Below are 27,978 nucleotides of genomic sequence, written 5' to 3' on the forward strand. Positions count from 1 at the left end.
TATTCTCAATAATTTTGAACCATACTGTATCTATCAAGTTTAGTCTAAAAATATTGAACTTAATGGAACAAAATGCAAGCTGTCATGTTCAGGACTACTGTTTTAGCTATTATGGTTTCGTCAGAACATGACTGTGCTGTGCAATATTAAGTAATGTCACATAACATGTTAATTAACTAGAAGGGCAGGAGAAATTTATATTTTTTTCTCATTCTTGAAACAATATGACTTGTGGATCCGTTAAACAAGAAATAAAATTGGTCTAGCCTTAAGTAAGGATATTATGAAAGACATAAGAGCATACTTATTGCAGCTTCATAAAACATGTCCATAGTTACCTCTTTATTGAAACAGTTCCATATGAGGGTGTGCATTGCCATAGACACAAAACACAATCCTAGAAAAGTTTCTTTAACTAAAGAAAAATAAATCAAAACAAAACATTGACATAGATATTGTGTGCTATTCACTGAGAGTGCATGTGAGTAAGTACAATCTTATGTAAAATCCCAGCAGTGTCATGGCAAGGGATGAGCGAAATATAATTCATATAATGTATAACATGATTATAACAAAGTTGAAAAAATACATACCCACAGCCACCATCTCTAAACAAGAATCTTTGACTATTTCATTTCTACATTTGTACACTAGCCCTCTGTAAACCTGCACATGACAAAAGCACCATTTGACTTCAAGCACACTTTTTCACTGAAAAATATATCTGTCCACTGCTCGTACAAAAGTTTCTCAGGTTGCTCACAGGAAACCAAGTGCTTCTAATACTTCAGTTTTTCAATTATTAGTTCCAACCAACCATGGTTTATACACATTACACGCACCATTAAAATACACTCATACAACAAGAAGCTTTTTGAAATTTCAGAAAACTACAGTCTTATACTGTTAAGATGTTTTCTTCGAAATATTCAGGTTTAAAATGTGACAAGTCGCTTAGATCTAACACACGTGACTATATGTAAAATTGCTATAGTCCATATCATTCCTAAAACACCGAGAAAATGTTTGTATACTGGCATGTATTAAGATTTGTCTCATCCTTGAATACAGTCTGTCTCAGTCCCTGAACCATATTATTTCCATAGATTTCCCTAGGTTCAGGCCTGAATCCCTGGTTTTCCTGGGGCTACTTTTTAATTTAAATGGGATTTGTGTTATACTACAAAATTACACGCACGCACACATGCACTCACGCACACATTACAGTCAGATTATGAAATCAGTCATTTAGTGAAATGGCTGGAAATTTCAGTCATTTCTTGAAATAACAAAGAGGGTCAGCAGTTTTGCATCAGTTTGTGCAACAACAATCAATATACTTCAGTCATTTCATTTCATCTACATAATGTATATGCAGTTGACGGGGGTTTGTGAGGTGTAACTGCTCTGGACACAGTAAGCTTCAACACAGCCCAAAAAATGAAAACGGAATACCTAGAGAACAAACTTTTACTCCAAGATAACTGTACGTCCGAAACATATCTAAAACTATGCATTACATGAAACAAAATGTGATTAGTATGTTGTAAAAGAAATTTATCATTTTTAAAAATAGAAATTTCTATCGACTGTCATTAAAACCAGATTGTTTATTCTGTTATGATACTGCTCAGTGAGAATATCTGAGAACACCTTCATGGGCAGTTGCATTAGGTGAGTCTTGAATCAATGCTTATGCCCAATGATCGATACACAGGTTCCTGAATAGTCAGATCAAAGTTTAATAAAGTGAAACAATTTCAATTGTTTACATATCTGGACCCCATTTCACAAGCTATCACAGCACTACAACTGTCATAAGTCCATGTTACAGTGTGGGAGGTATGACAGGCATTGCGCTACGATAGCTTTGTGAAACGGGGCCCAGATTTGAAAATTCAACAAAGATATTCAACGCTGAACACAAATATTCATTAATATACCATTTCAGGTCCAGGTGCCCTTGCACTCAGAAAATAACACATGTTAAAAGAGCCGTTAGCACGATCATCATGCAGCATTATTAATTGCACTTGGAACTCCCATATATGTGTCCCATATATGTGTTTTCAAGATACTTAAATGTAGTAGGACTTTCTGGAGGCTTAGGTCACTGATACCTGCAATTACGGTCTTAATGCTGCTTTTTTGTTTCCACTTGTAGTTAACTGATGCAAACATAACATGATATTACACACCTGAAAAATAGTTTAGATTCCATATTAAAACAATAACATATTTTGTTCAAGACCATTCTAAAGAATATTACATCCCACCCAGTGTTCAAATCTCTTTCAAAAAGGAAGGAGATATTCCATTTTGTTGTATATTCTTAAAAACGCCCAAAATATATCCATGCATTGGCAAGCACTTTGGAAGCCCTTTGAAAGCCCCCATGATGACAGCTAAGCTCCCAAGACTAACTTGTCGTAAGAGGCGACTAGTGAGATAGGGTGGTCAGGCTCACTAACTGGTGAGGCACTTTTCATTGGTTCCCAATTGTGCACATCCATGCTCATGCTGTTGATAGTTGGATTGTCCGGTCCAGGCTTGATTATTTACAGACTGCCGCCATATGGCTGGAATATTGCTGAGTGCGGGGTAAAACTAAACTCACTCACTCATATATAAACTACATAAACTGTTGACATAAACATGGAAAATCATTTTTTTCCCATTTTGGACAGTACTTTAGTGCATTTGAATGTCTTGAATTGAATGAGAAAATGTCATGGGAGTTCAAAGAGCGCATTATTTCTCCCATAACACCATCAAGTTCAGAATCAAAACATCCATATGCTCTACTATTACTTGACCATGAAAGATACTGCAGTGTAAAACTTTTACTTAAGGATTGACTGTGTGTTTCTTTCTTTGCATTGAGGTATAAAACTAAACACCAATGTGCAAACTTTTGTAAGAATCCACGTATGTGTTTCTTTCGTCGCATTGAGGTATGAAACTAAAAACCAATGTGCAAACTTTTGTAAGAATCCAGGTATGTGTGTTTCTTTCGTTGCATTGAGGTATGAAACAAAAAAACAGTGTGCAAAGTGTATGAATCCGCATAGCGGATAGTTACAAAAGTTTGCACATTGGTTTTTAGTTTCATACCTCAATGCAATGAAAGAAATACACAGTCAATTCTTATAATTAAATTCAAGAACAAATACTATAGGCTTTCAACAATATTTCTTTAAACATAATCAAATTCATTGAAACAGGTATCTTTGTTACGTCTGATTAACAATTTCGGTGTAAGAATTCGGTAATGGCGTGACATGACTCAGGTGACTCATTTACATAAATGACACGCCTACAAAACAATTAGCCAATCAGCATAGAGCACCCCCAAACTGCTCCAAATCAACAAAGCTAAAATCAGGTGACAAATCAGAACGGAACAACACAACGTGACGTGTTCCGGTAACAGCAAAGTTTCAAGTTCAAACATTTGAATTATTACCAGCAAAATGAAAGACTCAGTTTGAAAAGTGAGAATTGGAAATGAAGCCCGATGACATGAAGTGGAACTGAGATTGTTAGTGGCAGCAGTATTTGCGCAAGTGGAAAGAGTCTGTGATGTGACCGGGATTGTGATGCCATGAACTGATGTTCCATCGTGCGCATGCTCTTGTCGAGGCGTTACAATATTATTAATGTTCACAGATAATTTTGAGTTGTTTGTTTCTGTTAAAAACAATGTATCACTTCAATGTTTATCCAAAGTTCATTAGGGTCCCTGAGTTTAAGGGAATTCCCTCGCCGTGTAAAGGTATTCCCCCACATTCCTCAGGTCCGAAAGTAGTCCGGTTCGGTGGGCGTGGCTTACTTTTTAGATTCTTTGGCAAATGAAATCAAAAGAAATGTTCCCAGTAAACCAATCAGATTGCCAGAATTTTAATGAACACAATAAAAATTTAATTATAGCAATATTACACTAGTGTAATAGCGCTTGAAGCATGACGTCAAAATGGTTCAAAGTTGTGATGTCATAATGCTAATGTCGTTGTCGCAATTTTACTAGATCTTGCTTTACTAGCGGAAAGTTGACAGTCCTCACACTATTTTGCCGCAGTTTCTATCAGTTTATGTTGGCCAGCAATAAACAGAATACTAAACTCGCATCTGCGAAATACTTTTTTTTACTAAACTCATGAAAGATTTAGTCTTAAACTCGCTTTCCACGGAAGGTCGTTTAGTATGCTCCATGATTGATGTATTATATTTATCATATATCCCGTTATCTTGCAATAATCTGATTTAATGAACTTTGGAGAAAGCAGAACCGACAGGGGTTCAATATGGAATCTGGGGTGCAATAAGGAATTTGACCATATCATTCATGTTGCACCCCTGTATTATTATCGTAAGTTTACATGGGATATATGATAAAACACGCTACTGATAAAGAAATGCCTACTATGACATATCTCATCTCACCCCTATCACCCTTCCGGATCTCATAAGCATCTTCAGTCATATTCCACCACTGCTGCATGTAAGTATTTCAAATTCTTTCATTAAAATTATCAAATTATCAATAGGGACTAATATTCCTTTAAGTTTTGGAAATTTTAAACTATACTTGAGTATTCCCTACTTTTTTTGAGCATACCTTTATGACATCATGTCATGACCACAATAAAACACTTTACAATTACATGACTTCTGAGATTCTTCAGGGCAAATAGAACATAGTATTCAAGTATAAGACAAATACTTGATACCTTACATAATTCCTTCCAGACTAGAATAAGAACCTGCATAAATTAAGCTGGTTCTTCTTGTCCCTCTGCACATCTTTGAGGGCTGTGGGGTGTTGATGGCAGCATACCACCTTTGATTGAAGGCACAATCTCAATGATGCAGTTGCGATTCACTCTCCAAGAAGGGGATGGGTAGATGTGACGTCCCTCCAATGTTAATGTCATGTAGCAGCCATCTTCCAACACAGTGTACACTTGTTTCAGCTGACTCACCTAAAACGAAAAAGCAAGACCAGAAGATGATAAATTCCCTTGGTCCCCACAAATTTGAAAGACAAAAATCATCTGACAGTTATTTAAAGTCCAACTTGATGACAGAATTCCTGTTTAATCTGTCCATCAGTATGCAAGAGAAATGACCATCATTGCTGCACAGGATTACTGCTTCGTCTGACGATGAAAATGACCATACAGAGGGGTCATAGAACCCATCAGAACACAGGCTGCATGTTTCTTGTGCTTGAGTACAAGACATGAGTTTACAAGACATGGATAAGTTTAAAAATATACATTTTCTTTGTCTTATCCTATTCCCAAGATGAAATACTCACAAAGTTATGGATAGCTGGATGTGCCATCACCGCCTTCAAGGTCTGACCACTTGGAACCCGATGAACTTGATTAAATCTTCTCCTCCGTGTTTGGAATGTCAGAAACACATGAATGTAACCTGGCAATATAGAAATCATCTACATATTTAAACAATCATAATGGAGACAAGAGTCCTTCAGTGAGTTTCGAAACAGAATGGGATGTATTTTCTTTCTTTTGATGTTAAAATAGTTTCCCACAAATAAAACAAATGATGCACTAGTGATTTTACATTTTCAGTTTTGCTCGAAAATGTTTCTACCATCAGCATTATATTTCATTAATAATTTAACTTCTACTGAACTTAGGACCATAGCAGTCACCAACAGAGAAACACAGAACACTCCACTTAATTCAGGAAAGAAAACCTTCCCATGGTGCAGAAAAATCACTGTTTCAGTAGCAAGTTATTATGTTTATGTTGCTATTTCCACAATTAACATGGGCTTTTCTACGTTTTTCGGCACACTCCATACATGAATATATGCTTTTGTCTTTGATAATTGAATTATCAACTAACCTGCATAACCATGTTACCATACCAAGGCTGTTTGATATGCAGGGGTCATCCATGGACTCTGAGACCCGTGTTAAAGGTCAGGGATAAAGGTATTAGCAATTTACAATCCAAAGTTAGTTTAAAATTCAGTTTCTTTTCATACAATATCAACATGTATATCATCTTAAATCATGTACAATAAGAATAAAATTAAAAAAAAACACACCACAAATTGACCTCCTGCCTACCTGCAGCTTCCCTGCACTGATAAATGATTTTCACAAAATGGTGATCATTTTTTACACACTTTGTGAGTCCATATATTTTCAGTGTGTCTGGTTCATCATCCTGATGACTGATGTAGACTTCATATTTCCGTCTAATTTGCAGAAATGTTTCAATTTCAACCTGCAACAGAAATGTTTGGAGTGAGTGAGTGAGCAATATTCCAGGAATGTCACACAGTGGGAAACACCTGAAATGAGCTTCCAACATTCTACACATGTGGGGAATTGAACCTGGGCATAATGAGCAGACACTGTAACCATTATGCCACCCTGCCACCTTAGAAGTGTTTGAAATTACATGTCTCTACTTATGACACAAAAATGATTTCCCAAAAAAGTGTCAAATATTGAAGACATAAAGTTTGCCCCATGTGTGTTGTAATAAATTAGGATATTCATAGAGAGTACTCCAAGGCACATAACTGAGGGGTTCGCTTGAAATAAAATTTGGTCGTAGAGTGAGTGAGAGTAGATTTAATGCAGCGTTGCATTAATTCATCCAAACTTATTAATTTCATATTGTAATCTTAATATGTAATTCTTTTTCAGAATAAATTAAATGGTAGCTTTACTGGTGACTTCTCGTTAATATTAATGAGAAAAATGCAATGTTGATTTTTAGAGAAGTGTGGCATGATAGTGTGCCTTTAAATTTGTTCTGATGAAATCAAAGGTTACAAATGTGAATTCCATGCCTGTGTGGGATGAGCATGCTGTGAAATGAGTATTTCTGACGAAGAGTAATGGCTTCATGTTGACTTGCTGCAGTCTGTAGCTACATAACCCACACGACAACAGGTTGCTTATGAAACAAGGATTGCATATTTCCTATAACAGCTAACACTCCTTGAGAGCCAACACCTGCCTCAAACAACAGTGGCTGCCATGAGGCATCAACAGAGTGATATTAGCCCAACGACACCAGATCGCATATCATTACATTCATCTGTATTATCTGCAGACAAAGAAAACTGATGATTGTGTCATACCTTCAACATTCATGTCACACATTCAGTGCTTCATGTGAAACAAGGAAGGGTGGGAAAATCTAGTGGTTCCATCCTCCACATACTCACTCAATGTGAGAAGAAATCTCATTTGTTTCATGCTGCGATTCTCATGGAATATTGCTCAAAGTGGAGTAAAACGCACTCACTCACTCCCTTTCTCACTCACTTAGGCTCTTATGCATCTGAAGTCTAACAAACCCTTGTAGAAGGTTGCGTTAGCTACCATTTGAGTGACCTATGATTGTCCAATCAAATGTGAGATGGCCAAATGGTTTTAACCAATCAGACAACACCTACTGTTTAGGATTCAGGAAGACTTGCAGATACCCAGGTCCACATAAAACACAGATATGACGACATGGTTATTATTATCCAATATTTCCACAAGCTGACATCCTTGAATATTGACAAAAACACTATCTACAGCATCTGTTTACTCACTGTTGTGGCGTGCTTATCTGCATTGTATGGAAAACAACATTCCGAATTCTTCCAGTATAAAGTTTTATGGGGTAAAAGTTCCAAATTTGTAATGTGCAAATGTCAACTTTTGAGAATTGGTAAGCTGTGATCTGATTTGTCAGTTAAAAAGGTTAGTTAACATGACCTTCTTCGAGGGTTTGTTAGACTCAGTGTAAGCAGTGTAATGAATAACAATGACCCCAAGGTTACTAAGACTGAAATCTGTCCTCACTCAACCTTCAAGGAGGCCTCTACTAAATGATCTTTTTTAATAAAAAAATAATTGTCAGAGAATGAAATGATTAAATTCATCTAGCTTATTTTTATCAATACCATACAATAGGACTCCATTTTTTAAATTAGATTGAAATATTTCAAATTTCAAATTAACAACTTTTAAGGCTAATACTATAATGTCTCATTACCTTCTCCTCAATGTAGGGAGCTTCTCCGACATGGTCAAAGTAGGCTGTTCTCAAGTCCGACAGAGGTTTCACCATCCAGGACTGAATGTCTCCATTTAGTACATGAAGTGGGGAGACCTGAAACATTTTATCAAAATACATCTGATAACTGTGAAACTTCATGCAAGGGAGGTAACTAACTTTCCTATAGCAATTATCTTCCTTTTCCATATGCCAAGGATGTTATTTTGTTTATTTACTATATCAAACTACACAGGTTTGGTTCTTTTGTGTTTGATGTAACATGTACCTACTAGTATATAGCCCAAACAGCAACACTGAAAACCATCCCTTAACAAAGTAGAGATCGATGGCAAGCATGGACATAAGAGAAGGCATCACTCATTGTATCCATGAGGTGAAATGATTGAGTGAGTGAGTTTGGTTTTATGCCGCTTTTATCAATATTCCAGTGATATCACGGCAGGGGACAATAAGGAAATGATACATACATAGTTTTTGTCGGGTGGAAAAAATGCACCCTGTATGATAAAATTTAGAGCAATATCATGAAATGATAATTCATACCAAAATTCATTATTAATTGTAACTAGGACAAGCAATACATTAGCATTCAAATATTAGGAAAATATAAACTTAGAATATTAGTTTCATCATGTATCAGTAATAGCTTGACAGCAATAACTCCCGGTCAACAAGTTCAACAAATGATCAATCACCTACAGGTACAGTACTCAATTCTAAAACTAAGGCAGATAATCCAAGGACTAGAAACAAAAAGAAGACAGGCATACAAGAAAGAACGCACAGCAGGACCTAGTACAACAGTTCCAAACCAGAAGCAGATCAAACCAGGCCGAGGGAAAAGGAAATACAAACAAGGGAAAACGAGGAGTAAACAGAAAACATCATCTGCTGAAATCAAGGCCACAATCAGAATCAAGTCAGGTTGAACAACCAACCCAACAACCAGTTGCAATGTCAAGCAAAGAAGACAAGGTTTTCAATCCTGATGACATTCATTCAATTCTTACTTCCAAGAGAGCAAACAACAAAATCTACTACAGGGTGAAATGGAAGGATCCAGAAAGAGGAAATACATGGGAATATGGCAGCAGCATTCCTGATGCAGTTTGAAAAGAATTTCACCTCAAGAAAAACATGTCAGGAAAATGACAAAAACGGCTACTGAAAAATCACAAATTCTCCAACCACAAAGAATCAGCAGAAGAAAATCAATCAGTAAAAGTTCTGTCAAGGAACACCAAACAGCACTCGACCATAACAGCCCCAGGACTGAATACAGACCCATATCCAAAACACACACGCCAAGTCCATGAGGCAATAACAGAAGTTTCGGCCATTGAAATAAGTCAAGGAGAGTGCTTTGTCTCAGTCACTATTGACAACAGCCATCATTGTTCTTGTAACGAGCCTACTAATGTCCATGATGATGATTATACTTATGATACAGTTCACTTTGAATGTGTTCCTCTCCATCTCATGCAGGACTACCTCAATGAGAACTACGAAGATGTCAAATTTATGCTCAAAACTGCCACCCCCGAAGAACATTATCAAGATGATGACTCTCCAATTTTCAAATCCAGCCGAAGGACTATATCGTACCACCCGTGCCAAGATCCAACTTTCTACGAAAATTTCGCTAGAAGCGCTGACTTTCTTTATTATTCAACAACAGATGACAGAATCTCCCGACCATTCCAAGGAGTGTGCGTGACATGCATATCTGGTCGTGAGATATCAATATTTCTGTGAAGAGTACAGGATCTTCTTTTACTGTATCATCTCAATTAAGAGCTAATTCCTTGTTTAAAGTTTGTTGTCCTGTCATTTCACATTGTGTTACCTGAAGACACTAGTTGTGAACGAATGACATCATCCTGATCACCTAAGTTATTTGCAACAACAAATTTTGAGCATTGATCTGATCAATCAATCTCAAAAGTGAACAGAACAAGCCTTAACCAACACGAAATGAAAGCGAAATACACTGTACCGTAACAGAATGAACCTTCAGCAACACAAAATGTAAAACGAAATACAGCGTGAAGAAAGGGAATGAACAAATGCAAAACAGAGATTTGCAAATTCAAGGTGTTCAAAGTTGTACCTAACAAATGGTTCTAAACCAAAAAGTATGAGCAGAAAGAACAAATGCACTTGTTAAATGCACAAGCACATGTATAAATGTTTGCTTCTACATAACATTTCTGTCCTAACGGGAGACAGTTACTAACCCATGTACATTGCCCATGCTTCATTTCAGGTCTTGACTTCAATATAACTGTCACATTTTATTAATAGACAATTTATTTGAAGGGAAAAATATCCTTATGTACATATTCTGCACAACAAAATAAGTTGCATGTATATTGTTGCCACTAGCTAACTCCCATTTGTTTTGTAATTTCTTGAAAATCATCTCTCTGTATGAGATAATGGACAAGTTGACTCCAAAAATTAGGATGTGGAACCATCACAAGGCCTCCTGGAAATATCAAGAACCAGTACACAGACCCAAGACAACCCAGATTCCACATCCTGACACTTTTACGACAGAAAAAAGAACCTGTGCCCCTATATCAGAGAGACAATAATATATTTAATTGTCATTTATTATTCTATCACTATAATGCAACTGTCCATCAGCTAAGTTCATACCATTGTCCATATTTTCTTTTGTACAAGTGTGGGGACCAAACTTTTTCAGACAGAGGGGAAGTTATCATGAAATGATAATTCATGCCAAAATTCATTATCAGTTGTAACCAATACAAGCCATAGATTAGCATTCAAATATTAGGAAAATATAAATATAGAATATTAGTTTCATCATGTATCAGTAACAGTTTAGACAAGACTCCTGTCAAAAGTAGAAAACTTATCTCACAGACATTCTATTGAAAAAGGCATAAGTTACGACCACACAATTTCACGGAGTTAAAATCCTAGACTGAGGTAATCAGTCTATGACAAATCATTCACTAAGACTAAGGTTATGTCTAGACAGGTTAATAAACTGCTTTGATGAGGCAAACATGCCATCACCTACATTAAAATAATATTGTGCAAACACCAATTAAGGGTCTCCAAGAGAAAGCAATCAAGCAACAATCTGTTTTAGAGGCATTTTAGTTAAAGGTGAAGGAACAAATTATATGGATGATCAGCTTCTTTATTTTCACCATGGCAATAGATTCATGATTGAAAACAGTATAAGAATCCATACCGAAACGTCGCCATTGTGAAAATAAAGAATTTGATCATCCATATTATTTGTTACTTCACCAATGTGCCAACAAGATTAATGCCACTTAGAATAGGATTAAAAGATTAAGTACTTACCCTGTCTTGTCATTGAAGTTGTTCCGGTAGGACACACCCCATTTTGTTTATCCTGCATTTCATTGGCTATCATAGGTTACACCCATTTTTGCATCAGTCAGCATATCAAAATCAATGTATTGTTTCAATTTTAGTTAAATAGTCTCCACCTCCATTTGCCCATCGGTTGGGTTTAGACTCCCAACACAAGTCAGCTCTAGCTCTCAGCCCAGAGGGTGCTGCATCTCTGTGGCCACGCTTGTTATTCTATTTCTTGTCAATAAAGTTATAATTAGCTTCTTGTGACTTCAGACTCTTTACTGAGTTAACTTCCCCAAGCACACCAGCAGTTAGATAAGGGATTTCACTGGAACCTTCACTTGGACCAAAGACCCCTATTATAACAGTAATTTGCCTCTTTGGAAGGGGCTCACATGAAAAAACACAACCCTAAACTTCACCTGTGAGAAATGTGAGTAAATGAGAGTGTGCGTGTGTGCATGTGTGCGTGCAAGTGTATGTGCATGAGAGCGCAAGTGAGAGCATGCAGGCTAATCCTGCAGGTTGTTACCTGAATGAACAATCCTGTCAAAATATAATTCTGTAGGTTCTTACCTGAACATCCCTGTCAAAATCTAATCTTGCAGGTTCTTACCTGTATGAACATCCCTGTCAAAATCTAATCTTGCAGGTTGTTACCTGTATGAACATCCCTGTCAAAATCTAATCTTGCAGGTTGTTACCTGTATGAACATCCCTGTCAAAATCTAATCTTGCAGGTTCTTACCTGTATGAACATCCCTGTCAAAATCTAATCTTGCAGGTTGTTACCTGTATGAACATCCCTGTCAAAATCTAATCTTGCAGGTTGTTACCTGTATGAACATCCCTGTCAAAATCTAATCTTGCAGGTTGTTACCTGTATGAACATCCCTGTCAAAATCTAATCTTGCAGGTTGTTACCTGTATGAACACTCCTGTTCCATCAAGAGCTGATTCGATGCCTAGGATGAAGTTCATCATGTCATACATCTCCCCATGGATGCAGTGTTGGTGAGGCCAAACATACTTTCTTTTGGGGGGCATATGCAGTCTTTCATCGAGCTGGACATCATCAGGCAGGATAGGTTGCTCAAAGTCTCTCTTCTGATGTTTCACCAAGTCCTGGAAAGCTGTGAAATCTCTTGAGCCTGTGTAGAATCATGTTATAAAGCATTTGCATCATTGTGACAATGTGTAGACAATAAATCCAGTAAACTTGTTTATAATGAACTCAACATGACCACTAATTCTAGTTAGTTAACACTAAATATTTCAGCTAAATTATATACAGTAAGTAGCCCAGACTCCCAAAAGAGCTCATTATATCCAAGAGACCATTCTCAACAGTATACCTTAAACAAATTTAACAAGGGACTAATTCTGTATTTCTTATCTTCAAATGCACCCTGTAACAAACAAATCTGGACTCCCACATAATAACCTGGTGCAAATTATCATTGAATGATAAAATCAGGAATGAAAATATTCTTGCTGGTATAATTACCATCCTGTGTGTTAAGATGGTGTGGAGCATGTTGTGCTGACTCGTTGTCTCCTGCATCAGTTTCTAACGAGTTGTCAAAGACGCACCTTCCCTTAGAATGGATCTGTTTTTTTCCAGGCAAATTTCTCAAATTGATAGCAGAATCGTCAGGAAGTGAGGGTATCCCTTTCTGAACTTCACTATCATGTTCCTTAGAACAAGCTGAAGGATCTTGTAAACCTGTGTTTTGGAATCCACTCCTGGCTATTTCCAATGCATCTGGAGCTATGCCTTTTGCAAAATCTTGGATATTGTCCACCTCATTTAAAGATAAGCAGTGAGCTTCAGTTTTATCAGGGGGATCATCCCTCCTCTTAGTCTGGTTAGTGTCATCAAAATGATTTTGTGCATAACTCTCATCAGGGTCTGTATGCTCATGTGCATCATCACCTGAGATATTGACATTTTGCACATTCTTGGGAACTGACATTGCTTCATATTGGTAACTAGCAGGTTTAACATCTTCCCCATGGCTTTGTCTTCTCTGATTGGAGTGGACAGATGACCTATCTTTAATCCCTGGTGTTCCACTGTCAAAGCTGTTTGGACTTTCACTGAATCCTGAACACTCCATAAATATCATCATCATCATCCCAAAATATCGAGGAACATGATTAGGGAGCAGCATGGCAACAACATGGCACTGTAACTTGATGCAGATTGAAGAAATGAGATTCCTTCCACAAGAAAGATAATGCTTCCCGTTGTCAAGGAAAGAGTTCAGTCTTTCGGTCACTGCAAAGAGCAACTGCAGTATGGTTTTTGCAAAAGCATAGGTGGCAATAAACAATGACACAGTTATAGCCAGCACTTGCAGAAGAGGACTGATTAGACTTTCAAAATTGCCAAGACTTTGGGTGAGGTTGTCATGACCAGCTCCAGCGACAGATTTGGCCTCTTGCTTGTTGCTGCTGTCTCCTTGCATAGCAAGAGCCGTGAAGTCCTTTGTCATGGTTGATCTCTTCACCCCCTTCTGCAGCTGTTTTACATCAATATCTTCCTGATCATCGGGACAACTGTATGCAAGTCTTGTCCTTACACTTGCTTCTGTTCTTGAAGATTCCCAGAAGCAATGGTCTTTGTGGTCTCTCTGAAAAATTCTTTCCTGGTTTTTAGCATCGTCATGTCTACTGGTCATCATCTCTGGGTAGATTCTGTTTGATTGAGGAGGTTCTGCAGAAAACAGAAGACTCAGGTAATTCTTAAATCCAGCTTGTGGCATAAGTTGTTTACACCGAATCATGCATTTCTTGGAAGTAATCATTTTATCAGGGCTTCCCACTGGAGTGGATCTGCTATGCATAGACGCCTCTGACACAGCTTCATCTGATGTGTGCTTGTCATTACCAGTGCTGCTGTCAAGAGTTGGCTCCATCTGGTAGACAGGTGCAGTTGCATCTAGTCTATAGTTATCATCACCAGTGCTGTTGACAGGAACTTGTTCCATCTGGTTGACAGGTACAGCTGCATCTGTTCTTTGCCTGTCGTCACCAGTGATGCTGTTATGGGTTGGTTCCAGCTTGTTGACAGAAGCAGCATCACCTGATCTGTAGTTTCCATCACCAATGTTTGTAGGAAGAGGTGGTGTCTGGTGATAGTTGTACACATTGTTATTGTGTATGGTCACTACATTCCCTTTCAACATAGCAAAACAAGAGACTGATGTGAGGAAGACAACCTGGGACACCATCTGGAAGAGAAAAAACCCATGGCAGATCCAGACATATACACAATGTTCTAAAGCAATTTTTCGTACATCAATACTGAAGAAAAAATTAGTTTGTTTTTCATATGAAATATGACTATCAATATTCACTAACTGTAACATTTGTGCATTCAAAGAGCATGATAGTATTGCGGAGATTTGTGAACCTTTATAACTCCAAAACTTTCCAACCAGGGGTGGTAAGACAGATAAAGTTCGGCTGCTACACAAATCAGGACTTACAAAGAGTTTAATGGTTGTAGACATTGATATGTCAGAAATCGACTTGAGAATGGAAGCATCATCAAGGTCTGATGTTTCTGAAAACACAAAAGGATGCATTTAAGGAAATGTTACTATAAAGTTGCAGTATTATACACAATGATACTGACATATTGTTCAGTGAGTGAGTGACTTAATATTTATTGTCACACCAGCAATTTTCAGCCACATCATGTTATCAGTAAAGATCAATAATATTAGAAGCTATAAAACTGTTTACAATGAACAGTACAACTACTAGTGCATTTAGTTCAGAGTGAGCGAGTGAGTTATGTTTAAGACCTCTTTGAATAGTATTTGACATATGTCATAGCATGTTGCTGTAATGCTGAAGGAATATCTGAAGTGATGCACTCAGGAATCAGACCAATACCACTGCTATACCCAAGCAATGGGTATAGTACTGCTCATACTAGTAACATAACAGGGTCAACCACATTCAAACACAAACAGGCTTCTGGTGTGCCCAAGGGACAAACCTGTAAAGATCTGGGACAGACCTGGTTAAAATTGGTCTACATAAACCAATCTAGTACCCACTACCATATACCTGGACTACTGCAGTTTGTTGGCATTAGACCCATGAAGGTCCCGGGGTAGAATAGGCCTTCAGCAACCCATGCTTGCCATAAAAGGCGACTATGCTTTTTGTAAGAGGTGACTAGCGGGATCAGGTGGTCAGGCTTGCTGACTTGCTGGCTTGCTGACACATGTCATCGGTTCCCAATTGCACAGATCGATGCTCGTGTTGTTGATCACTCGATTGTCTGGTCCAGACTCAACTATTTACAAACCGCCATATAGCTGGAATATTGCTGAGTGCAGCGTTAAACTCAACTCACTCACTCACTCGTTGGCATTAAACAACAAACCAACTAACCAAAGGGACACCACTCTGCAAGGTTCTGCACATAAATGCAGCACCTCAAACACCCCTGAAGAATTAGAATTGTCATAGTATCCCACCTGTGGAGATTGATGTTCACGCTGTTGACCACTGGATTGTCTGATCCAGACTCAATCATTTACAGACTACTGCCATAAAGTAGGAATATTGCTGCGTTAAACAGCCAACCAACACCGCAAGGGACTCAACTCCACAAGTTTCTTCCGCATGGAATTGCAGCACCTTACACAACTGGGCCAGTTAGGACCATCCTAACTCATCAATAACATATACTAAACACATGAACATTCATAAGAAAAGACCATTTAATCATTACCCTTACTCTTTGATGGATCACAGACTTGAAGTTTGATGACAACATCTTCTTGATCTCTGTCCACGTTCACTGTTTTCACATCATCTCCTTTCACCTCAACTTTGATCACAACAGGGCCCCGCTGCACATTTGTGGGATCAGTGTTCTCCACCTTCAAAACATTATGAGATCAAAATATCAATATCAAAATACTGTACTGTCTGAGTAATATAATCACTGTAATCATGTCAAGTTTGCAATCATGGCAGTTAAAACAAACCACAACTGTAAAATTCAAAATGTGACACATTTCCTCTTGAGTTTCAAATTATTGATCTATTTCTCAAAATATAAACACTTGCCCTAACTTGAATTTAACAAATTTACTGAGTATAATCACACTTTTGAGACGGCTCTTTCTTATCCAGACAAGTCAGTTATCATCAATAAAACATTCAGAAGTGTTACAGGGTAGAGGTGTGATGATACAAAATATTCTCAATACAATACATATCACAATATCTTGGAATGATACGATTTGATGCACATCATGATACACTATCTTTAGTTATTTTCTTTAGAAACATATATTTTCATATCAAGTAAAAGTGTAAATATTTACACAACCATCAATTTCTAGTGGCAAATAACAATTTTGAGGTTAATAATACATATCACAATACAAAAAAAAGTATCAATATATTTATTGCCTGATAAAGTATTACAATTATCGATACTATGATATATCATCACACCTCTATCACAGGATAAAGGAAGTATCATTCATTCACTAAAAAAAAAATTTAAATGCTTTTTCTGTATTATGTGTGTATTATCTTTGAAAAATAAATCAGTGAACCAAAAGCATTGAAAAGAAGCACAATAATGTTGATGATAATGTAACAGATGTTGTTTTATCAAGAAGTCTGTATTACCTGACTGAAATGGTGTCTGTCAATAAAAAGTCCTGATTGGCTCGATTCCAGGCAGCTGACATGGAGCCTGGATTTGCTTGATCCCTGGCTTGAATGAGTAGCAGGAAGGGATGAAAGGGTGGGCGAAGCGAATGTACTGTGGTTCGTTACTATAAACGAATGGTCACTTTCTCCTGAACACTCCACACTCAGTTTGCCCTGAGCAGCCATTCTGTCAACACAAGGCAATGGTACATTGTTTTAATTCCAATGAAAGTGGTAGTGATGGGGAACAGGGTGCTGTTGTACAAAACAATCTTAGTACTTAGACAGTTATGATTCAATGTAAATATATAGGAGTTCATCATCTCTGTAATAAAATGACTTTGTACGGCAGCATCCACCTCCACAAGTCATCCAAACCTAAAGCATGGCCATCTGTGGGTTGAGGCTGGATACTATGTCCCACAGGCCCTGAACTATATTACTTTCCCTTCAACACAGCCTTTTCTGCAGTGCTGAAGCCTTTAAAGAACCAAGTCAAGAATTCTTCAGGTTTGTGATCTCCCATCTCACTGGGGCTAAATATCACTTAAACAGAAATAATTTGTCAAAATCATATATATCCAAAGACTGAGGTATAGGGCTGGGACGGGTACTCAGGTACTCTGGTAATCTGGGTCAGGTACAGATGGAATCAAGTCCTGCTTCTTGGTGTCGACTAGCCCTAGAGGGAGAGAACTCTGTAATGACAAGGCATCACTGGTATTGAGGTCATTATCACTGGTAATGACTGTAATTTATCTGCACATAAGCAGTTAGTAGTCAAGTTACAGTAACAGTAGGCACTATAGGGTCTGTGTAAGTGATGGTGTTATTCTATATATTACTGAAATATATTAAAAATAGTTTGAGATAAGTTTTGATGTTTTACTGCCACCCTTTCAAGTTAAAATTGTGATCGAACATCCAGAAAGTTCACAAAAAAGCTGTATTCCTTATATTTTCGGTTTCTCGATTCTGATTTGGGTAAGCACATACGGGTACTCGATTTCATTTTTGCTGCCCATCCCAGCCCCATACTGTGCTGGGTACTTGAGGCAAGGGGGTTTCTAAGGGCTGGACACAAGTCAAAGAAGAGATGCTCCCATGAGACACTGACATAAACATGACACTCATTACAGGTGTGACATCCTGCACGTGAATCATGTGACCTACTAGATATTCAATTAGTTGCCATTACGCCCTGAAGGTTGTCATCAAAACACACCAAACACTTAAAAGCACAAGGCCACACCACATGTCTCTAAAAGTACCTACTGCATTTCTGTCAAAAGTACTATAACTATCAACCCTCAGGGAAGCTACCACATATTCCAAAAAGATATGTATTTAGATTACAATATCAAATTAAAATGTTTGAATGAACTAAAACAACATGGTATTAAGCTGACTCTCATGCCCTGTAATGGATGAGCATTATTTCAAGCAAGCCCTATTGACTTATGTCCCCTGCTGTGTTCTTTACGCATATTCTATAAGGCAACATGTGATTGAGGCCATTTGACAACACCACATGCAACAGTTTTTGATGTATGGAGCAATCGTTCACATTCCACATATGGCGTTTTATCTGTTTGTTCGCCTCGAAGTTTCAGTTATTGATTTCAGACAAGTCGTAAGGGATAACAAGTCTTGCATCAATAAGAAGCAAAAAGGGGTGCATAATAATCCACCGAATATGAGAAATATAGACAAAAATATGCCAAAAAAAGTCTGACATTGTGTCTCTAATGACAGCTGTATGGTAACTTTAACAAGTGGTATTGAAAGATTCAAAGAATGATTTCAATAAGAGATATTACTGGCTCAGATTTAAATATGTGCAAATGTGGCTACATGAATATGAATTAATCTGGGCGTAATTCAGAGAGACAGTGCCCCAAATATAGGTTCAGCACGATACCTTGCTGTAAGCTGCCGTATCACTCCACCTCAGGTTTAGTCACAACGTGCAAGGCTGATGAGCTCACCAGACTGCTAGGAAGACCTGAAATGCAGGCAAAACAATGGTCTATGACAGGAGACAGAATCACAGAATGGCATCAGTGTGAACGTTCTCTTCCCACAGAGGTTACTTGTCGTATCTTCCTACGAACATCTGTTCTAATACGGCCATATTTCGCGGTTCTCATAAAATCCCCTAGCGGCAAAATATGGCATCAGATTTATCTCCCTTTTTTTTCTGTCCAATCAGAACTCGTATTACATCGATCTAGATTCAACTTGACAAATGCAAGCAATGTGGAGAAACAAATACAACATGACTGAGTTCTGTCTAGAAGAAACATTTGAGTATCGCACTCGGGAAGAGGTTCTAGCATTAACGATGCCTCCGGAAATTACCGAGATCTTGCGAACGCTCACTTTTGAAACAAGGTCGCTGACTGCACAACTAAATCTGACTGCCTCCAATCACGAGTCTTGAACACTCACACCATGAAAGGGTTGTATTAGAACAGAGGTTGGGTAGGAAGATATGACAAGTAACCTCTGTGGGAAGAGAATGCAGTGTGAATGACATAGTGAAAAGACAGTTCATCCAAATCAGCCGCTGGTAAACATTTCAGAGAAGGCTTATGTGATGCAGTTTGTAACACAGAAATATGTTAAATACACTAACCTGACACAACACGGCAATTTCCTCCTCATCAACACACTCCCCCACCACCCTCTCGACCCCACACACCCACACACATTCTGAAACATTCTGACCTATTAGACACTGAGTATGCAAATCACATAGTATCACTATGCTGAAAATGAATGGGGAGTGATCCTTTTGAAATGTCACATGCCATAACACAGTTAGTCCTGAACATGAGGTCTAATACCAGCTAAAATCATTCATGCATGGTGTTACTGTGTTCCATGACACAACCGACAATGAATGTGACACTGGTTTAGCCTTCATGTGGTTTACCGCAGATGTTGTGATACTCCCTCCCACATTTTGACCAAAACAATGTCACATTCATTGTCTGTTGAGTCATGAATACAGTCAACTCAGAACCCACAGATACGACCAACTTGTTACTGCAAACCACACTGAGTCACTGAAGTGTGGATGTGACAGGTCTGGGGAACACATTTTCAAAAACACAAATAACCAGTTATCAAAACACGCTGTTCGAAAGTCACCATCATTGAATGCCTATGGCTTAAACAGTTTTGACCACACACATTCCTCGAGGTATATCGGACCACGTTAGTGATATAACATATCCTTGTGACTCAGCCTGGTCAGATCCAGGATTGACATATCATATCACACTTCAAATAGTACTCATTCATTTATATATCTGTTTCAATCCTACTAACTACACACTAGTCAAACCTTTCATTACAAAATGGCTGAGCAATGACTAAAAATATGTGTGTGCTCTGGTGGAGACACTGAACAACGATTGAGAATCTCTTGAAAACATTCTCTTACTGGCAGATAAATGTAACATTTCAGCGAATGGGTTTACTTCACACGGTTTGAAGCAATATTCCAGTTATATGGTAGCGGTCAGTAAATACTCAAGTCTGCACCACATAATCCAGTGATCAACAGCATGAACATTGTCTGATGGCAAGCATAGGGTGCTGAAGGCCGACTCTACCCAGGACCTGCATGGGTCCAGTTTCAATTGAAGTTTGTAAGTTAAGTATCAATCATTCTAGAAGTCAATAATAAGCCATACAATTTTGTGTATACCAGTTGAAATAGGCAATATTTAACAAAAGCTTTGTTTACATAGTTTGCAGATTACGTGTTAATCCTGTTAAAGGACCACTAAACTCAATTTTTTGGTACTCTTTTTATAACTGCATATGAAAGACTTCTGGTTAATCATAAAAGAAACACCATTTTTTTAAAAAAAAACAACTTGTGGCTAATTAAAACCAAGCGCTTAAAAGTTGCTAAAAAGTCGTCTGCTTCTCTCTCGCCCGCAAACGAAACCACAGACTTGGTTACATAACACTGTCGCCAGAGTACCAGACCTGACGTAATAGAAGGAACGATTTCCAATATAATTGTATAGAAAATGTGTAGGAAGCTCGTCATTTTGCTGATTTCTCGACATCACCAAAGACATGCCGAATTGTTGTGTTGCCATCAATTGCTGTCGGGTGATGGTGTCACTATGCACAGATTTCCACCGGACCCCGTAGTTTGTGCTTAAATTGGTTGTTTGTGTGTGCGAAGCGAGCGTGTGGAAGCCTGTGGTATATACTAAATCGGATGGTTCGTCCCCTACCATGCTTCCAGGATAGAAAATGGGAGATCAAGTTTCATCGAGTTTATAAAATAAAGACTGCTTAAACTACACATTGCTGACCAAAAGGATTTTGCATGAATATAATGCTTTCTTCCTCGTACGCGAGGTTGTGGTCAATATTATTGTAAATAATATTATTTCAGCCCCCGCCTCGATTCACTCGAAGAGTGAAATTGTTATGTTATAAGCAATGTCATGTAAAATCCTAATGTCCATCAATAAAATACTTATTTTACTACCAGTGAAAAGTAATTTTGATTTTGTAAGTCGGTGAAAAGAAACTTAAATAGCATTTTTCTTCAGACAGGGCGCCGCCATTTTTTTGCTTTTAGCACGGGTTAAAAGTCGGTTAGAATTATTGGGATTATGGTTTGTTTTCATTAAGTTAGACAATCCAAATTACTTTTTACCAGTAGTTAAATGTGTATTTCAATCATGGCCAAAAGTATTTTGCATGACACAACTTGTAACATAACGATTTCTTCCACGGAAGCAAGGTGGGGGGCGAGGTGACATAAATATTGCTAATTATCTTGCCCTCCACCTCACTTACAAGAGTAAAATTGTTATGATATAAGCAATGTCACGCAAAATCCTATTGTTCATCAATAAAATACATATTTTACTACCAGTAGAAAGTAATTTTGATTTTGTAAGTCTATGAAAACAAACTTAAATAGCATTCATTCTCAGACAGGGCGCCGCCATTTTTGAAAATCGTGAAGTCACGGACTAAAGTCCATTTGAATTAAGGAGATTATGGTTTGTTTTCATCAAGTCAGAAAATCAAAACTACTTTCTACTAGTAGTTAAATATGTATTTGAATCATGGCCAAAATGAGTTTGCATGACATAACTTGTAACGTAACATAAGCGAGGTCGGGGGCGAAGAGAAAAGACTGCGCAATAAATTTCTACACTTGCTAAATTTACTTGGTTTGTAAACGTTCACTCACCACTATGTAGACACTTGTCAATATACGTCTTTATATTTGGTCTCATAATTCTCATTACTTTATAATCATACGTGTATGGATTTTGAAACTGAACAGAAAGAAGCGATCTGCGAATGTATAACAGGAATGTAATATCTAGATATTTTATAGTTTGCCTAGATGAATCATAATTCACCCACACGTCCTAGTCTATGTCATCTGTATCATTACAAATTCACGAGGAAAACACTGATTCTGTTGAAAGTTGAGACAACTTAATAAAACAAAATACAAATATTAAAATTAAAACAAATTAAAGTTATAGGAGCAATGTCAGGCTCTTACCTTGTTCGAGGAATGTATCCATCAATATCCATAAAAACGAGTGATATATACATCATCTGCAGATTTCCCAAGTGATGTGTCTTACAACAATCGAATATACGAAATGTATCGTTTCAGGTTTTTCACATTGCTGTATAGTCTCATTGGTCACCCAAGATAACACACCTGGCAACTAATTGCATAATGTGCATCATTCTTTTAAAAAAAGTCATTAGTTAGCCAATAGTCAATCAATGTATTGGCGGTTAATCCTTTGAAAGAAGGGTGTTGTTTTTACATAGACACAGATACGAAAGAGTGTATTCAGTATAGATTAGTAAATGTACATACATAAACACTACCTTTTGACAAATCCCCCACTTAAATCCGCATAAAACTAATTAATCAATCAGCGTGCTATCGGTTAATCCTTTGATCAATCCAGACACAAGAAATGCCAAATGGGGGCCTTTGTTGGGTAATCTAAGTGGCGTTACCACTAATTATACCTGTTATAAATTCATTAACTGAGCATCAAGTGAATGATGACAAATAACGTGTATAGATTATACGATGAGTATGTGCAGTTTAATCCACCAACTGGTTGGTTATACTACAAGCTGTGAAGGTGAAAAATAGCAATAAAAGTTAATATTAACACATACTCATTTTTGTCACAAAGCTTGCGCGGGTGTTAAATCAACCCTAGTTTCTATATTAAACACATGACAATATGTCTCGCAAGGTGTTCTCTGAATTTCTTTGTTTTGACTTAAAGTAGATCTAAGTATAGGAGTTTTCGTCCTCATCATATTACAACAGTATATAATGTTGTGTGTCCTTCTTGTTATTCAGTTTCTGCTATGTTTCGTGTTTTGCATGGTGGCACACCAGAGGTAATACGGCACAGACATGTAGTCACGTGCCGAACCTATCGCCCGTGCACAATTATCACGTGCGTGAACATCAACATTAGTTGTGTGGCTCATGTGCAGTCGACCATGTTGGCACCTTCATCAGATGGCGACGATGTTATCGCTTCTACCGACAATATGATTATGAAGATTGCACTCAAGTCCAAAAGATGTCCAGGTAAATAATATATGTGAAATATACTAATAATAATGGACAACAATTATCCGGAACATTTCCTCAAACTACAATAGCCGTAGGGACCGTTCATACATTTATGGCTAGTGGGGTGGTGGTGGGTTTCATACAGAAGCATGTACATTGTGTAAGCGACCATCCTGCAGGATATGTTCAAAAGCGATGACACCATCACTATATTAGCGGAAGTCTTTAATATTTAATACTTTCATGTACAAATCTGCTGAACCCCTAGCAACCACCACCACTACCACGGTAATCCAGTTATTTTAAGTGTAGCAAAAACTTTGTTCTAGTATTTTCAACAGTATTTATTGGATTTGTAAAGAAAAGATACAAAATAAAGTTAAAATCAATTCTTTCAATATTTCTGCTAATATGTAGATATATGTTATATGTAATTTCCGAAATAAATGTTAATTTGAATTTTTGCGAGTCTGTGTCTCTTTAAGAAACAGACGAACAGAAGAAAGTAGTCCCCGTAGTATAACCAATATTTTGGTTGGTTATACTACACCCGAGAACAAAGAAGTCGTAGTGTAAGTAGGTTTATACCACCTAACACGGATTACAATGTAGCGACACCAAGTGATTTTGACAGAATCGTCTGTGAAAACAAGGGTTATAAGTTGAAAACTAGGCAAAGCAGGAGACAAAACTAAGTCATAGTAGATTGTGAGAACATATAGCTTTCATTTTTCACAACAGCTTCCGCGATTTCAGGTTTGTACAAACCTGTAAACGAAATAATTTACCCTCTGAAATGTAGATGAATTCTGCACAGACCCTCATTTCTATACCAACTATTACGTCATGGAGACACGCTGCTCTGATTGGTTGAAATTTCGTTTGCAGTTGAGAATTATGCACTGTTGACAAAAAGGTCGATTTAAGGTAATTAAAGATCAAAATGAGCAGTTTTAATGACGGGGTTTCAATTATAACAATGTCAGCAAGTGATTTTGCATTTGTACCCTATTAGAATATTTATGACCCTTAACAATCACTCTCAGACTAGTTGCTAGGCAACATGCTACAAGATGTTACATTATAATTTCTAGCTACTGTATCAGTTTGTGCTAAATCATCATTCTTATACCATAGTTCTCTCAGTCATTTGAAGATATTTGAATATACATCAAAACACATTTATGATCCAGAACTTAATCGTGAGTTTAGTCTGACATCTGTTTCAATCTCAGATCAAGTAGTGGAAATAATACCCACACATACAACAAAAGGGTAACAAAGGGGTAATATACAGTTCTCAGCTTATCTTTTTATTGTGACATTATCCTTCACAGATATGTAATTTACATTAGATCATGCAAACGATAAGAGAACCATAACTGATGGCTCTCGATGGCATGGGTGGCAGTTTGATGATGACTTTAAGGGAGGTGGGGGCCATCCATTTTGTTTTGGAGAGGAAGGGTGTCAACAATTTGGTACATAAAAGTATTAAAAAGTGATCTTTAAAAATTATGGGGGGGGGGTGTGGGTGTCGGTGGGGTGTCATTGATTTTGTACATGACATCAAGGGCCACAGTGTCATTCATATTGTACATGCTTCTCCGTATGACTGAGTTCTGTCTAGAAGAAACATTTGAGTATCGCGCTCGGGAAGAGGTTCTAGTGTTAATGATGCATTAGGAATTTACAGAGATCTTGCGAACGATCACTTTTGAAAAAAGGTCGCTGATTGCACATCTAAATCTGATTGACTCCAACCACGAGTCTTGAACACTTGCACCATGAGAGGGTTGTATTAGAACAGAGGTTAGGTAGGAAGATATGACGAGTAATCCCTGTGGGAAGAGAATGCAGTGTGAATGACATGGTGAAAAGACATTCCATCCAAATCAGCCGCTGGTAAACATTTCAGAGAAGGCTTATGTGATGCAGTTTGTAACACAGAAATATGTTAAATACACTAACCTGACACAACATGGCAATTTCCTCCTCATCAACACACTCCCCCACCACCCTCTCCACCCCACACACCCACACACATTCTGAAACATTCTGACCTATTAGACACTGAGTATGCAAATCAAACAGTATCACTATGCTGAAAATGAATGGGGAGTGATCCTTTTGAAATGTCACATGCCATAACACGGTTAGTCCTGAACATGAGGTCTAATACCAGCTAAAATCATTCATGCATGGTGTTACTGTGTTCCATGACACAACCGACAATGAATGTGACACTGGTTTAGCCTTCATGTGGTTTACCGCAGATGTTGTGATACTCCCTCCCACATCCTGACCAAAACAATGTCACATTCATTGTCTGTTGAGTCATGAATACAGTCAACTCAGAACCCACAGATACGACCAACTTGTTACTGCAAACCACACAGAGTCACTGAAGTGTGGATGTGACAGGTCTGGGGAACACATTTTCAAAAACACAAATAACCAGTTATCAAAACACGCTGTTCGAAAGTCACCATCATTGAATGCCTATGGCTTAAACAGTTTTGACCACACACATTCCTCGAGGTATATCGGACCACGTTAGTGATATAACATATCCTTGTGACTCAGCCTGGTCAGATCCAGGATTGACATATCATATCACACTTCAAATAGTACTCATTCATTTATATATCTGTTTCGATCCTACTAACTACACACTAGTCAAACCTTTCATTACAAAATGGCTGAGCAATGACTAAAAATATGTGTGTGCTCTGGTGGAGACACTGAACAACAATTGAGAATCTCTTGAAAACATTCTCTTACTGGCAGATAAATGTAACATTTCAGTGAATGGGTTTACTTTTACATGGATCAAAGCAATATTCCTGTTATATGGTAGCGGTCAGTACATACTCAAGTCTGCACCACACAATCCAGTGATCAACAGCATGAACATTGTCTGATGGCAAGCATGGGTTGCTGAAGGCCTACACTACCCAGGACCTGCATGGGTCCAGTTTCAATTGAAGTTTGTAAGTTAATTGTCAATCATTCTAGAAGTCAATAATAAGCCATACAATTTTGTGTATACCAGTTGAAATGGGCAATATTTAACAAAAGCTTTGTTTACATAGTTTGCAGATTACGTGTTAATCCTGTTAACAATCACTCTCAGTCTAGATGTTAGGCAACATGCGACAAGATATTAAAAAATTTCTAGTTACTGTATCAGTTTGTGCTAAATCATCATTCTTATACCACAGTTCTCTCAGTCATTTGAAGATATTTGAATATGCGTCAAAACACATTTATGAACCAGGACTTAATCGTGAGTCTAGTCTGACATCTGTTTCAATCTCAGATAAAGGGGGGAAAAAAACCTTGTAAGCACACACACAACAAAGGGGTAATATACAGTTCTCAACTTATCTTGTTAGTGTGACATTATCCTTCATAGATACTTAACTTACATTAGATCATACAAACGATAAAGGAACCATAATTGATGGCTCTCTGTGGCATGGGTTGCAGTTTGATGATGATTTTAAGGTAGATGGGTGCACCCATTTCATTCTGGAAAGGTAGGGTGACAACAATTTGGTACATAAAAATATTAATAAGTGATGTTTAAAGATTATGGGAAGCAGGGTGGGGTGTCATTGATTTTGTACACGACATGAATGTGGGCCACAATGCCATTCACACTGTACATGCTCCTCCATAAAAATATTATCAAACCTTAGCAATAAATTATGAATGGTCTTTTATCCAATGAATATGACATAAAACAGCTGAATGGGACATGGGGCACTGACACTGGAAAGAAGCAGTGAAGCTTGTAAACAACCCTGTGGTAATATCCCTCCAACATAATCACAGATACACGTGTGTTAAGCATGATCCATGTCCACCAAGCATGCAGGATACACCACTTGAATGTTACGGGAATCATACACCATGCGTGCAGTCATGGTAGATAAAACTGGTGTTTGAAAAGGTCAAGATCTTGTGACATAATCTTCAACCAGTTGTGATTAGAATCTCTTAAACTGCATTTTATGATAACCTTCTTACCTCAAATCTGATATGTTTTAGACAAGTATCATCCACATTGTCGGGGTTGGGGTGCATCCGCCATACTTGCACAACGCCCTCTACTGACTAAAAACTATTGGTTAATGTCACAGATATTGGCGGGAATATGTCTCTATCTATATATATATTCCCGCCTTTTGTTACTGAGGCATCAATGTATAACACCATATTACATTTCT

General features: G+C 37.7%; 1 protein-coding gene across 3 annotated transcripts; it reads right to left on the reverse strand.

The window, feature by feature from the left end:
* Positions 1 to 33: 33 nt before the first annotated feature.
* On the reverse strand, positions 34 to 27,865 carry LOC137291451 (uncharacterized). 3 transcript variants are annotated; one of them, XM_067822800.1, is made up of 11 exons: positions 27,779 to 27,865; positions 19,046 to 19,129; positions 17,101 to 17,311; positions 16,193 to 16,337; positions 14,925 to 15,001; positions 12,938 to 14,666; positions 12,355 to 12,581; positions 8,044 to 8,160; positions 6,108 to 6,267; positions 5,321 to 5,439; positions 34 to 4,982 (listed from the first exon to the last, which is right to left on the reverse strand). In XM_067822800.1, the coding sequence occupies exons 3-11, from the start codon at positions 17,308 to 17,310 to the stop codon at positions 4,773 to 4,775; spliced, it is 2,994 nt and encodes a 997-aa protein (XP_067678901.1). In that variant the 5' UTR covers position 17,311; positions 19,046 to 19,129; positions 27,779 to 27,865; the 3' UTR covers positions 34 to 4,772. The 3 variants fall into 3 exon arrangements, 2 of the variants coding, with proteins under 2 accessions (XP_067678901.1, XP_067678900.1); XM_067822799.1 differs by having other exon boundaries at positions 16,187 to 16,337; positions 27,779 to 27,824; XR_010957259.1 differs by having other exon boundaries at positions 4,895 to 4,982; positions 6,167 to 6,267; positions 16,187 to 16,337; positions 27,779 to 27,824.
* Between the last annotated feature and the right edge of the window lie 113 nt (positions 27,866 to 27,978).

This window comes from Haliotis asinina, chromosome 7 (genome assembly GCF_037392515.1).
Source record: "Haliotis asinina isolate JCU_RB_2024 chromosome 7, JCU_Hal_asi_v2, whole genome shotgun sequence".
Lineage (NCBI taxonomy): Eukaryota > Metazoa > Mollusca > Gastropoda > Lepetellida > Haliotidae > Haliotis > Haliotis asinina.